The sequence below is a fragment of the Geotrypetes seraphini genome, chromosome 9 (genome assembly GCF_902459505.1).
Source record: "Geotrypetes seraphini chromosome 9, aGeoSer1.1, whole genome shotgun sequence".
NCBI classification, from domain to species: Eukaryota; Metazoa; Chordata; class Amphibia; order Gymnophiona; family Dermophiidae; genus Geotrypetes; species Geotrypetes seraphini.
The window spans coordinates 28,067,403-28,081,524 of record NC_047092.1 but is presented as its reverse complement, the minus strand read 5'-3'; the positions used below and the strand labels follow the sequence as shown (position 1 = coordinate 28,081,524).

At 42.7% G+C, this 14,122-nt stretch overlaps 1 protein-coding gene across 10 annotated transcripts in view; it reads left to right on the top strand.

The window, feature by feature from the left end:
- The window catches only part of SRPK2 (SRSF protein kinase 2), a 235,110-nt gene that overhangs the window by 84,756 nt on the left and 136,232 nt on the right, over positions 1–14,122 (top strand). For all 10 annotated transcript variants that reach the window (XM_033959742.1, XM_033959744.1, XM_033959740.1 and 7 more), the window contains one exon: positions 10,959–11,122. In XM_033959742.1, the coding sequence (XP_033815633.1) occupies positions 10,959–11,122 (164 nt within the window). The remainder of the gene's footprint in view (positions 1–10,958; positions 11,123–14,122) is intronic.

The following is a 14,122-nucleotide window of genomic DNA, read 5'->3' as shown; positions in this document are numbered from 1 at the left end:
ACTGACACGAAAAGGGTGATATCTTTTCCTCAGTTCTTTACACGTGCATCTTTGAATTTGCACAGCGCTCTTTTCTCCTGTACTATTTATAGGTATATCTGGGTGATGTTTTTATTCATATAGGAGATACATGTGTTTCTTTCTGGAGACTTGGGCGTGGGGTCTCGGTCTCAGATTGGTTTTCTTCTTCGCTTACCATGACCAAGAGTATGGGATTCTGTACAGTTTCTGGGATCCATATTGCTGACTCCACTGGGGACTTCGGCTTGCTTTCCCCTTCTTACGCTACAGCAGTCGCTTTTGTTCCGGTGGTTCCCGGTATCTCAGGGCACCAATTATTTGGTATGCTCCTCCTGCATCACTCTGTATGATTTGGTGGCTCAGCGCGATTTCTCTTTTCAAGGCATGCCTCGGTCTTTGCTGGACTATCTCATGACCACCGACCATCCCGGGCTGTCGGGTTGGGGTGCTCCGTGGCTTCCATCCTCAGCTCCTGGAGTCGGGTCTTCAGAGGCGACTCAGTACTTGTTCATTCTTCTGCTCTTGAGCAGGGTCAGGCTACCTTTCTGGAGCTTCAGATCATTCTTCCGGATTGCCGCTAAGGGTCCTTTTGGTCAGTATTAGGATGGGGGTATTTCTCTACTGCTTGGGCAGTAGGTGTTGTACTCATTGGCAGGTGAAGTTGTTCTGCTTCAATGGGTGGACTCTCATCTTCGTCTTCTGTTGGCAGATCCTTTTATGGATCAGGATAAGAGTTTGGATAGACTTTCTCTCCGCGGAATCGGAGCATGGCCCATTTCTTGTATGTGACAGTGTACAGCGCTGTGTACGCTCTGGAAAGTGTGCATGTTAGTAATAGTGTAATCTTCTGCATCCTGGATATTGAGATTTGTGGCTCAAGCGTTCTAGCTCTTTTTATGGACGTGAGATCTGCTTGACCTAGACCTCATGGCCTCGTCTCTCAATTCTAAGCTTCCTAGCTTCTTCGGGTGGCTCCTTTCTCGCTTCTGCCTTCTCTTTTTCAGTGTTTTCCGCTGGCTGATGATGGCTTGGATTTGCCACCTCGAGCTCGCTTTCCGGGCACAGTATTTGTAGAATCTCTGGATTGGCGACGCCATCCTTAATTTGCGGATTTGATGTGTCTTTCGACAGCTGGACTAAGAAGTTTCCTGGTATCTCCGGCTTTGCTCGCCTAGGGTCCGTTCAACATGGATATTTGTACTACTTTAGTATTACGACCTAGATTTTTTGAAAAATCTTGGCTGACGTGTAAGGGTTATGCGAAGCAGGTTGTTTCTTCTCTTATCCAGGTGCTACGGACGTCTTCTCCTGTGGCTTCTGCTTCCTTTTGGAGGTTTTTCCTTTCTTGGGTGCTTCTTAACGTTTGAACCACTCCAGAGTTCCTTTTTGGCACAGGTGTATTGCCGAGGGCTTAGCGTTCAATTCCCTTCAGCTTCTAGTGCCATTCTTGGCTTGTTACAAGGGCTAGGTATATTGCTCTTCGCTTACTTCTCAGCTTCATGTAGTTCAGGTCCTAAACAGAGTGCGGTATATTCAAGCGCCTCTTAGAAAGCCCGGTTTGGAGTACAATCTTCACGTACTTCTTCTCAGTTTACCGAAGGCTTCATTTCATCCTTGTCTTTTGGGACTCTAAAGGGCTGTGCCGTTGAACATGGGGTTTCTTGTGGCCATGCTTCAGCTTTGCAGTTTTCTATGTTGCAGGCCTTGTTCAACGGGGATTCCTATTTCTGATTTCCGAAATATGGGGTATCAGTTCGGATGGTACCATTATTTCTTTCTAGGGGGGTGTCATTCTTTCTTTTATGTCATGCTCGCTTTTCCTTCCTTCTTCCTGGGAGGAGAAATTGGGAGCAGTGCTTTTATTCACTGCATTTTTTGATATGTACGTAGCGTTCTCTGTGAGCTCGGTTTCTAACGACTTTTAGTTGTTTATATCTCCTTTTTGTATTCTTCAAGGGACGCCTCAAACGTTTGGCGGCGTCCGAAGCCTCCATCGCTCAATGGGTCCAGGAGGACATTCTTTATGCTTGCTTGCTGGCAAGGAAGCGGTTGGCGAAAGAATTTCATGGCCATTCCGCTGGAGCGATGGCTACTTCTTGGGCTCGGCCCAGAGGTTTTTTCCTTGGAGGAGATTTGTCTCGCGGCTAATTGGTCTTCCGAGAGTGCTTTCTCTCCGCATTTCTGCTTGGATGTGGGGGCGCATGCGGTAGGGGCGTTTTGTGCTTCGGTTGTTGCGGAGGCGGCGTTTGCTTCCCACCCAGATTGAGGATTGCTTTGCTACATCCCATTGGTCTCTGGATTCATCTGCTGCTGTTGCTAGGGAAGGAAAAATTATGTTCTTACCTGTTAATTTTCTTTCCCTTAGACGCAGCAGATGAATCCAGAGCCCCACCCTTTCTGGATATTGTCTCTCGGTTTTTTCTTTTGCAACTTTCGCAGTTTGTTATTATGGCAGGTTGTTTTCTGTATTATTGCATTTTGAGATGTGTTATGGGAAAGAAGTTTTTTACATGCTATGCCTATTGCTGGTTATGTGTGCTTGGGCAAGGAGCTATACTGATGAGACAGGAGGAGTGCCAGCCAATAGGACCATCTGTTAATCAGTTTCTCTATCTCCGCCTGCTGGTAGATGTGAGCTATCCCATTGGTCTCTGGATTCATCTGCTGTGTCTAAGGGAAAGAAAATTAACAGGTAAGAACATAATTTTTCCTTAGTTTTTGCTCGCACCTGTCCCAAGCCTTCCCTCTGGCACAGATTATTGGTCTCATGAACAGGGAGTTGCATTAGAGGGAAGTCTTAAGGCCATTATATTCTAGAGCAGGGCTAAGAGAGGCAGCTTTGTGGGCCACTTCCCTAAATGTGGCCAGCAGTTGATAGACAAAAGTCCAGCAACTCCTTTAATCACATGGTCATGCCATGCAGAAGGACGGACATATTACATTTTATTGCACATTGCAGTGTTCCCTCTAAGCGGGCGGGTGTTGTGAGCAAACTTTTTTCACTGTGAGCTAAAAATATCGGGCGCCAGCAAGTTATGAGCCAAATAAATATGTTGTCAAGGCATCAGGCCAGCTTAAGTTCCAGGCCAGTTATGGAACTGAATTTAAGATTTGTAGGTTCATGGGGACATACTCTAGTCCGTATAGTGTAACAGGAAAATTTACAAAGGGAAACTCTCTAAGGCATAAAGAACACATGGGATTTGCTTATGAAACTGATATGTATTCTCAGCCACATAAACTTCAGCCCTGTCTCTTTTCGGCCAGGTGATATTAACTATTCTATTTCAAGCATGAGTAGGTTTCATTGCAGATGGAAGGGCTATTTTACTAATCATTTAACCTGTCTTAACTGTTTAGATACAAGGATCCAATGCTGGTAGAGCTATCCTCCCTATTTAACCCGATTAGTATCTGGCCCCAAACTGTTGTCAAGTACCAGCCAGACTCCACTGAAGAACACAGTATACATAGGCAGCGGAACGCTTTTTTGTTTGGGAGGCCCAAAAGCTGCACCTTAGACCCCTACCCCAGACCTGTCCAAGCTCCTCCCTTGACCTCACCCCCATAATAATAGCACTAATTGTATACACCATTTCTTCCATTCATTTTTCATAGACATACAATATAATCTTATTAATAATACACAATGGTAATCACAAAATTAAACTACACAAAGTGCACTCTTTTTTTTCTCCCCACCACTGCACAGCATTTCTTCCTCTCTACTCCACCCCCCATGTGCAATGTCTTCCTCTCTCTCTCTCTCATTCCTTCCCTTGCTGCAAAGGGAGTGGGGAAAGCTTGTCACCCCTTTCCCTCACCCCTCCATTATCTTACTATTTTCTTCCCCCTTTATTTATCTCCTTCCATCCAGTATGTGTTCTTTCCCCACTTCCATTCAGCATCTGCTCTCCCCTCTCAACTGACATCCATCTGCCTTCTGCTCTCTCTCCCTTCTTCTCACTTCCATCATCTGTCCCCTTCTCTCTCTCATCTCCTCCATTCCATCATCTGCTCCTTCTCTCTCCCCCCCTCCAACTTCCATTATCTGCCCCCTTCCCCTTACCTTTGCGGGTCACTTTCTTTCCCCTGAGGTGGCTTATGTCAGAGGGGAAGCTTTGGCCGAGCAGAACCGCTTGCAAGGAACAGTGGAACTTACTTGATTGATGTCGATGCTGGGGCCCGTTGCCGTTTGAAGAAGAAAAAAAAAAAAGGTGGAAAAAAGGGACCTGCAAAGGCGAGAGGAAGGGAAACCTTCAGGACAGCTGCTCTTTGCCCTCCTTCAGTGGGCCAAGAATCCAGACCAGCAGCGGCAGCTCTGTATATTTTTAACTTCGGCACAGAGCTGCCCCTAATCAATAGTTTAGCGCGGTTTCATGAAGCAGCTTCGGGGCCTTTGCTAGGCCGGCCCACATCGCATCATCGAAGCGGGCCGGCATAGCAAAGGCCCCGAAGCTGCCTCATGAAACCGCGCTAAACTATTGATTAGGGGCAGCTCTGTGCCGAAGTTAAAAATATACAGAGCTGCCACTGCTGGTCTGGAGGTGCGGAGACAAGGCAGGAGGCAAACGCGGTGGAAGGCAGGAGTCCCGGCGAAGGCAGGAGTCCAGGCACCGCGACTGCAACAGGAAGTTGCAAGTCAGCTGACGCCGGCCTTTCGTTGCGGCGGGGACCGAATCCTTCGCAGACCGGCAAGATTTTTTTGCGGACCGGCGGTTGAAGAACTGTGCTCTACACTGTGTGCGCTGTGACGATAAACTTGTGCGCTGCGAGGTAATATTTTGTGCGCCAGCGCACGCCAGCGCAGCTTAGCGGGAACACTGAGCCACAGGTGGCAAACATTTTCTTACAAAAAGTGAATAAAGAGCATTGCTACAGACTATATCAAATATACTGTATTTGGAAAGTTCCAGTGAGAATTTTTCATGCACTAAGACTCAGGGGTGTCCAACCTTTTGGCTTCCCTGGGCTGCATTGGCCAAAAAAAATGTTTCTGGGAGTGCGCAAACGCTGCAGCAAGACATAGGAGGGAGCTGGCAAGACAGTAAACACCTGGGGGCAGCAGAGGAAAACACTGCATCACCCTCGACCGGGGCCGCAGGTTGGACACCCCTGCACTAGGTAGTTCAGTCATCTCTAAAGGATAAATAGCAAACTAAAAATCAAGAGAGTTCATTTGATTCTAACTATATAATTTGTGTATTACCTGTGTATTTGCAAGAATTGTTACTGTGTGAATAGGAAGGAAACTATAAAAATAATGTTGGTTCCTTTTGCAAAAGCAATTGTATTATGTGTGCTTCTATTTTAACTTTACTATAGAAATTGGCAGGAGGGCTGGCTGTGTTTTTGTGTTTTCAGCATATCATTTTTGTTCAAAATTTTTATCTTTTCACTGTATCAGTTATTTGTGGCACAAGGACAGAAAAGACTGTTGATGAAATTTTGTCAACAGTCTTTTCTGTCCTTGTGGTATGAATGAATCCCTTCTGCCTAACATTATTTACAATACGTGTTGAATTTAAACTTTTGTGATTAAATACGATTGTACCTCTTGATATATTCAGTCATTTGTGGGCCATAATAGAAAAGCAAGCCAGCAGCTTCAAAAATTTCCCAGAGCAGTCTTTACCATATATTTGTCATAGAATATTACGGAGCATATTGCTACTATCTCCTGTCTGTGTTACAAATCAATATTTGGCCTAGCCCCCACTTACCTGGTTTCCCACTTCAATCTGGCAAGTTATCTTAGGCCCACACGAAGAATACATCTGTTCTCCTATCCGACTATAAAAGCCTGCCACTACAAAAGATTCTTGGACAGAACTCTTGCCTTCCAGGCAGGCAAATGGAACGATTGGCTTAGTAACATTTTCGCGCTCTCATCATCCTACTTCAATTTTAGAAAACTGTTAAAAACGAGCTTGTTCAATCGATTTGTTAACTAAGAATCTACTCAGCTCTGCTTACTCAACCAGTAACCCTAATGAACTACAGTGGCACCTTGGATTACGAGCTTAATCCGTTCCAGGAGCATGCTCGTAATCCAAAATGCTCGTATATCAAAGCAAGTTTCCCCATAGGAAGTAAGGGAAACTTGCTTTGATATGTTCCCACCCCAAACCTTCCCCCCCCACGAGAACCAGCATTGCTCCCCCCTAAGGCCCCCCCCCCACGAACGGGCACCCTCCCCCCCGCAATCCGGCACCCCCCCCCGCCGCCATCATGCACCCTCCCCCCCGCCGCCATCGGGCACCCCCCGCCGCCACCTGAGATCCCCCAACCCACCCGAACCCTCTTCTTACTTCCCTCTGCATCGGCATCGCCGGCATCAGCATGTCCTGTGGCCGAAAATCTTCTTCCTGTGCCGGGCCTTGAGCATGCGCGCATGCTCAAAGCCCGGCACAGGAAGAAGATTTTCAGGCACAGGACATGCTGATGCCGGCGATGCCAATGCGCGCATGCTCAAGGCCTGTGAACTCTCAGGCCTTGAGCATGCGCACATGCTCAAAGCCCGGCACAGGAAGAAGATTTTCAGGCACAGGACATGCTGATGCCGGCGATGCCAATGCGCGCATGCTCAAGGCCTGTGAACTCTCAGGCCTTGAGCATGCGCACATGCTCAAAGCCCGGCACAGGAAGAAGATTTTCGGGCACAGGACATGCTGATGCCGGTGATGCCGATGCGGAGGGAAGTAAGAAGAGGGTTCGGGTGGGTTGGGGGATCTCAGGTGGCGGCGGGGGGTGCCTGATGGGGAGGGTGCATGATGGCGGCGGGGGGGGGGGGTGCCGGATCGCGTGGGGGAGGGTGCCGGTTCTCAGGGGGGGGGCGCTCGTACAGCGAGGCAAGCTCGGTTTACGAGGCACCAAATTTGCGAATGTTTTGCTCGTCTTTCAAAACACTCGCAAACCAGTGCACTCGTAAACCGAGGTACCACTGTATATAGCTTTCATATTCCTTCATTATGTAAGATTGTATTGCTGTCTTTGAGTGTAACCTCTTCGCTGACTTTGACTGTAACCTCTTCGCTGATTGTCCAGCACTTCTTGCTGTAAACCGCCTCAAACTTCTATGGCTTTGGTGGTATATAAGAATAAAATTATTATTATTTATTATTATTATTATCTGGGTAAAGGGATAACATCTTAGCATGCAACTTTTAGATTAATACTGTGTTTCCCCTAAAATAAGACACTGTCTTATATTAATTTTGGGCCCAAAAAAAGCACTAGGTCTTATTTTCGGGGGAACAATGCCCAATCACAAACCCACAACATCTTTCTAATAATAATTTTCAGAGTGCTAACAAATTTTTCCATTTTCATAATGTAAAAAATGTAAGAATTTGACCAGATTTAAGCCGGAACTTTTTTCAACTCGTATCAGTTTACATGTATCAATCAGTAATATATTAAAATCATCTTAAATGATTTTTTGTATCAATACTTCTAACTGGAATGGACATTTAACAATAGTAATTCGATGCAATATTTGGCTCCTGGCACTATCTCATTTTTGCCAATAACAATGTCAATGCCGGGAAAGCCAAACCCTCCTCCTGCCAACCCTTCCATCTTTCCCTTCCCACGCTGATCGCGAGACCGACATACCATTACAGTACCTTCAACAGCAGAGTCATGGCAGTAATCTAAACGGGCTGCTTTGGGCCTGCTCCCGCCAGGGTGTTTAGAGTGCCACTTTGCTGATGACATCTTTACTTAAACATCTCTCCTGTTTCAACTTGTATCTTGGTACTGCCACTTGGCATATACCTCCAGTACCTTGGAAGGAGTCCAAATGTTCTAGGTGATTGTATCTCTAATACTTCCTTACATGCCCACCCAAGGCAGTTTCCCAAGGCCATCCCCCAATCTTGAATAAATACTTCATAGAGTTTATAGATTTACAAGTACTAATTTGATCCCATTGCTCTGTATATTCCAGATGCTACCCAAAAATCAAGTTAAATAACTTCTATTAAATAGCTTCTATATTTCTCAGTCTGATTTCACACATACTTTGTAAAGAGAAACTACTTTCTCCATATCTGCAGTTGTTCGACTTAAAGTGGATCTTGTTTCTCTTGAAACCTTTATCAATGACATAGGACACATTGTTTAAATACAGGGATTGACAACCATGGTCCTTGATGGCCACAACCCAGTCAGGTTTTCAAGATTTCTACAATGACTATGCATTACATCTATCACCATACAATAGAAGTAGGACATGCAAATCAATCTTATACATATTCATTGTAAAAAAAATCTTGAAAACCTGACTAATTGTGGCCTTCAAAGACAATGGTTACCTATCCCTGTATTAACATCTGATTAAAGCCTTCTTTGAACCTATGGATTCTTAAGAACTCTAGTACTTGTCACAGAAGATTTCATTTCTGGTGATTGTCATGTTAGTCTCTAGAGAAGTGAGCTCTAAGTTAGGGTAGCTGTTCTGTCCTCGTATTCATGTGAACAGAGTACTGTTTAAGATGTAAATAATGTACACTGTTTTGAGCTTAGTAAGAGGAGCCTCCAGCTCTCAGTGTGTAAAGCTGCAGCGCAGAGGGCTTATCTTGGATGTGTAAACAGTGAGTGTGTGTCTTTGAGCCAAACACCCAGAGTGCACGGGGAAGCAAGTGACTGTAGTCTTTCTCTCTCTCCTTTTCTGTGAAGAGACAGGCTCCATCTTTAGCCATCACAACACTGTAGAGAAAGCATAGAGAGGGCATTGTTTCCCTAATCTGTTTCGACACTTTGAATTTGCGAGCCTCCCAACATGAAATTGTTAGTAGAAATACAGCTTGTGAAAGAAGCTAAGTACATATTACCTCTAGCACAGGGTCTGTACTGAAAAATATTCCTGGCTTTTCCTATATCTAGGATGTGCCAGTAGAAGTGTTGATTTTGTGAGAGAAATTGCGTTGAGATCTGCAGAATAGTGAGTGTATTTATGCTTTGTTTTAAGTTTGATATTAAAGAAATTCTGCTCTGCTCCCATCTAAAATTTGTGTTTAAGATGGCATCAGATTTCCATCTGAATCAGTCTTTGGTCCGTTGGTAGCGTGACTGAAGTAAACACACCCGGCGACCCGGAAGTTTCTTTCTGATACTGCTTTCTGCCTATGTGGGCACTGGAAGCAGTAGCAGAGGAGGAGCTTATGGGTCGCAGAAAGCAGTGTGTTTACTTCAATCACACTGCTGATGGCCCAAAGAGTTACAGCAGCACCGGGTAAACAAGCACCAGATCGTGTGCGAGATGCTTAGGGGGTACTAGATTTCCGGTTCCCCCAGATAAAAGTTATAAAGTTAAGTCTCCCAGACTCCCGCCACATTCCTCAAAAAGAGGACAGGTCCAGGGAAACCTGGACATCTGGTAATTCTAGCCCTAATGAATATTCATGGAGCAGATTTGCATACCTGTTGCTTCTGTTATATGCAAATCTGTCTCATGCATATTCATTAAACATCACACACAAAAAGCTAATCACATGATCTTTAACAAATTATTAAATTTTTTAAATATTTCATATAAATACTATCTATAATCCAAATCACATCACAATACATACAAATATCACATACACAGAGCCTACCAGTTCATTCAACCCATCTAAAAATTGTCATTTGTGCAATTTCATTAAATGTTCACCTGTATAAACGGGTATAGCAGTAACCAGTATAAGTTGCGCTTGACATTTCTTTGTTGCCTCTACTCATAAATCACTTTGGTTTCCATGTGTCCAGTTCTCTATTGTCCCACAATGCCACAAACTTTCCAGATTGTCCCCAATAATCAAGCTTTAATAATCAAGATTTAATAATTTGCTAAAGATCCACTGATTTTAGAGAATTTAACAGATTTTTTAAGAGTCTATTCAGGATGATATATCTACTCGTTCAGCCCTTCTAGACTCCTTTTCTTCTGAAGGAGATAAAATAGTTAATTTGAAATATTACTTTAAGAAGAAAGATTTCCTGTTTTGTAGATGGAAGCTTCATATTTTTCCTGATATATCAAAGGCTAAACATACTAAAGCAGTTTCTGCAATTTAAGGTTAGAGTATTGGCTGTTAGTGCTATTTTTTTTAATTTTTTAATTCCCATCTAAATGTTTGGTTAATTTTGCTGATAGGAACCTATGTCTTCTTTGAGCCAGATCAGTTGGAAAGACTATTATTAGAGAAGAAAGTTGAGTTATGTCATAATAGAAGAGACTTTAATTTTAGATCGCCTTTAATATTTAGCCAGGTTGAAATGACTGTCTTGATTGCTTAATTCTATGTTGTTTCTTTTCTATATCCTATCCTCTTCCATGATGTGGACTAGATTGTTTTCCTGGTATCTTTGTGTGTATCTTGCAATTTGAAATAAAAATAATAATATAAAAAGAGAGTGTTAAAAAAAAAGATTTTAAAATGGTCAGAAAACAGAATGACTGTTTAATGCTTCCTCCTTTCTAACCAAACAGCACCTACCCCTCACCGAAGGCCCGAGAAAAAAAACAAAAAAGGGTGCATTTTGCTAAAGATTAGCACATATTTTCTGCAACAGTGCCCTTAAGAATAAATGGGTCCTGTGGCAGATAATTTGCAATAATATTTAATAAAGGAGCCCCTTAATCTTAAGAGCAACTTTAAACTGATGTGAGTTATAATTGGAAATATTTAGGGAGTAAATTCTAGAGGAGCAGTACTTTAAAATATAAAAAGCAGCTTCTCATATAGAATCAAAGTGTGCCTGAGAAGGGGGAGGAATGTTTAAAAGTTTATCATTTGTTAAATACAGAAAGTGAGGCAGTCACTTGTTAGGATGAACTGACTGAAAAAAAATTTGAGAAATGTGATATTTTCTTTTAAGTACCAAACTCTCCACAATGCCACTCTATGAACATATTGTAGTCACCAAATATGCCCCCTTTTTGTATCCAGGCCAGAGCCTCAGCAGAAAGCTCCATCTGTACCCCCTCCTCCACCTCCACCTCCACCACCACCACCACCTTTGCCTCTGCCTGAGACAACACCAGCGGAACCAGAAGAGGAAATTCTAGGATCTGATGATGAGGAACAAGAAGACCCTGCAGACTATTGTAAAGGTTTGTGAAGTTCATTGCAGTGCCTCCTAGGGTACTCTGCTGGGATGTCTGTGTGGTCAGTTTACAAAAAATACTGGCCTCTCCTACATCCCGGTGGCTTGTTTTTTTGTGGGGGGTTTTGGACATGATTTTTTTCTGAAAATGGTTAAAAAAGATAATACGTACTGAGCACAAGCACATCCGAGAAATTACCATTTTGGAAACAAAAAGATAGACTTTTTTCTGTTTCAAAAATGGTCATGTTCACTACTGCATTTTTGTTTGTGTTTCGCAAAATTTCCAAACTCGTATTTGGACATCAAATTGAAAATACCCCTCTATATTTTTTTTGAGATGCGATGACCAGAATTCCTATGAGTGCTAGAGCATTTAGCGCCCCAGGCCACAGTAGAAACCTCTATTGCGGCTTAGTAAAAGAGGGCCAATGTTTAAATACATAAATAAGCAGATTCTAAAAAAATGTATAAAATCTGTTGAAAGCATAATTTAAAAAATGACGATAATCAGCCTTCAATAAGGAATCACATTTAGAAAAAAGCTATCCTGTTTGTAGTGCATTGAAAGGGTTAGAAGGGCCACTATTTAAATTGCCTCAAAATACAATGATACCTGCAGACCTGCAGACAAAAATAATAAATACTTATATACAAATATAACAAAATATATATATGTACAATCACCAGATAAAACATAAGTATAATTCCTGCATTTAGTTGAACCCATGAAACCAATGCACATTGCCATCTGATGGGTTGGAGAGTACAGTTTGTACTATATTTTAATTATATACATTGGTGGTTATTTTTCTACATTTTAATATCATTGTTTCTTTACAGGTTTTATCTTTTTACAGATTTTTTTTGTAGTTTTTTTTATTGGTCAGTTCATTTTAGTTCCCTTCAATAAACCTAGGTCAGTTGGCCTTTCTTCCTCTTTTTTCTAGTCTTTTTCCTTATTCGCTCTTTACCCCTTTTCTCCCTCCTTCTTTTCCCTTCTCCTGCTTTTCTGATTGGCGGCGCATCAATTTTCATTTTTTTCTTTTTTTTTTAAATAAGAACTTTGCAGCTCTTCATGCATGCATACCAGTAAATTCCCAGAGGATCTCGGGCAAAATTGAAGGGAGATAGATTCAGAACAAATGCCAGGAAGTTCTTCTTCACTCAAAGGGTGGTGGACACCTGGAATGCACTTCCGGAGGATGTAGTAAAGCAGAGTACGATTTTGGGTTTCAAAATGGGACTGGACAAATTCCTGAAGGAAAAGGGGATTGAAGGGTATAATTAGAGGGGTACTATACAGTACAAATGCTTTAGAGTAATAGATCACCTACAGGTCATTGACCTGGGGGGGCCACTGTGGGAGCGGACTGCTGGGCATGATGGACCTACGGTCTGACTCAGCAGAGGCGATTCTTATGTCTCCTATTATAAAAAACCCAAAGGAGTCCGTTTCCTTGATGGCCAACATACTATTCTTTCTTAAATTAATGGAAGGTCTGGTTAACATCGACCTCACAAAATACTGAGAGAAGTTCACATCCTACATGATTCCCAATCTGGCTTCCGAACAAATTACAGCACCGAAATAGTTTTGGCCTCTATAACTGACTATTTTTTCCATCTGTTTTCCCAGGGAAAAAGCGCACTGGTACTGCAGTTCGATTTGAGCAGTGCCTTCGACCTTGTCGATCATGACCTCCTGCTTAGGTGCCTTGATTCCATCGGCATTTCCGGACAGATACTAAATTGGTTCACTGGTTTCCTAAAAAAATGCATTTACCAGGTCTACAGCGAAGGAGCCTGCTCTCAAGCCTTGTCCAATTCCTGAGGAGTGCCACAGGGCTCCCTACTCTCCCCCTCACTCTTCAATATCTATATGGCATCACAGGGAAATATGCTATCTGATCTAAAACTAAAATCGTACGTATACGTGGATGATTTAACGATTATTATTCCCATAACCTCATTGACCCAAGAGACAGAACAACTCATCTCATCTGTCCTTACCAGGGTTGAACATTGGACTATGCACTCCAAACTAAATCCTGAAAAACCCAAGATTTTCTTGGCAAGTCCCAGTAACAAGATCGTGAACACCTCCTTGAGACTAAACGGATCAGACTACCCAATTAATCCCACAACCAAAATCCTTGGCGTCACCCTGGACCGAAGCCTGACATTTGAAGATCACACTAATGCTCAAGTCAAAAAATGCTTTCTCACTCTATGGAAACTTCATACCATTAAACAATACTTCGATTTCTTTTCCTTTCGACTGCTGGTTCAATCCCTGATTTTAAGTACCTTAGACTACTGCAACATTATATACTTGGGATCTCTCAAAAAAAACATCAAATGAATGAGAGTCGTCCAAAATGCTGCAATCCATCTCATTTATGGCCTCAAGAAATCAGACCATGTAAGCCCATATTACCTGTTTGCTTGCCTTTGCTTCAAAACCATGACAGGTTCATCCCCAACCTATCTGTCTCACCAATTCAAATTCCCAGGCACAACTAATACACGCTGTACCTACTTGTTCGCTTTTCCATCCCTAAAGGGCTGCATCTACAAGAGATACCTCGACAGAGCACTATCATTCCAAGCAGGCAAATGGAATAAATGTTTAACCAACTTCATCTCAAATGCACTCTCAAAACGTTTAGAAAGTCAATAAAAACCTATCTCTTTGACAAATTTCTCTGACCCCACCTCAACCTGATGCACTCCTAATATAATTCCAGATAAACCTGACTAAACTTAACAAGCCAATATAAATTTGAAAGTTTGCTGTAATGTTGCTATCTATATACAGTCTCTTCCATTGAAAACCGCATAGAACTGTTTGTGGTATGGCGGTAAATAAAAATAAAGTTATTATTATTATAAGAATTGCCATACTGGGACAGACTGAAGGTGCATCAAGCCCAGTATCCTGTTTCCAACAGTGAACAACCCAGGTTCCAAGTACCTAGCTAGATCCCAAGTAATAAAATGGATT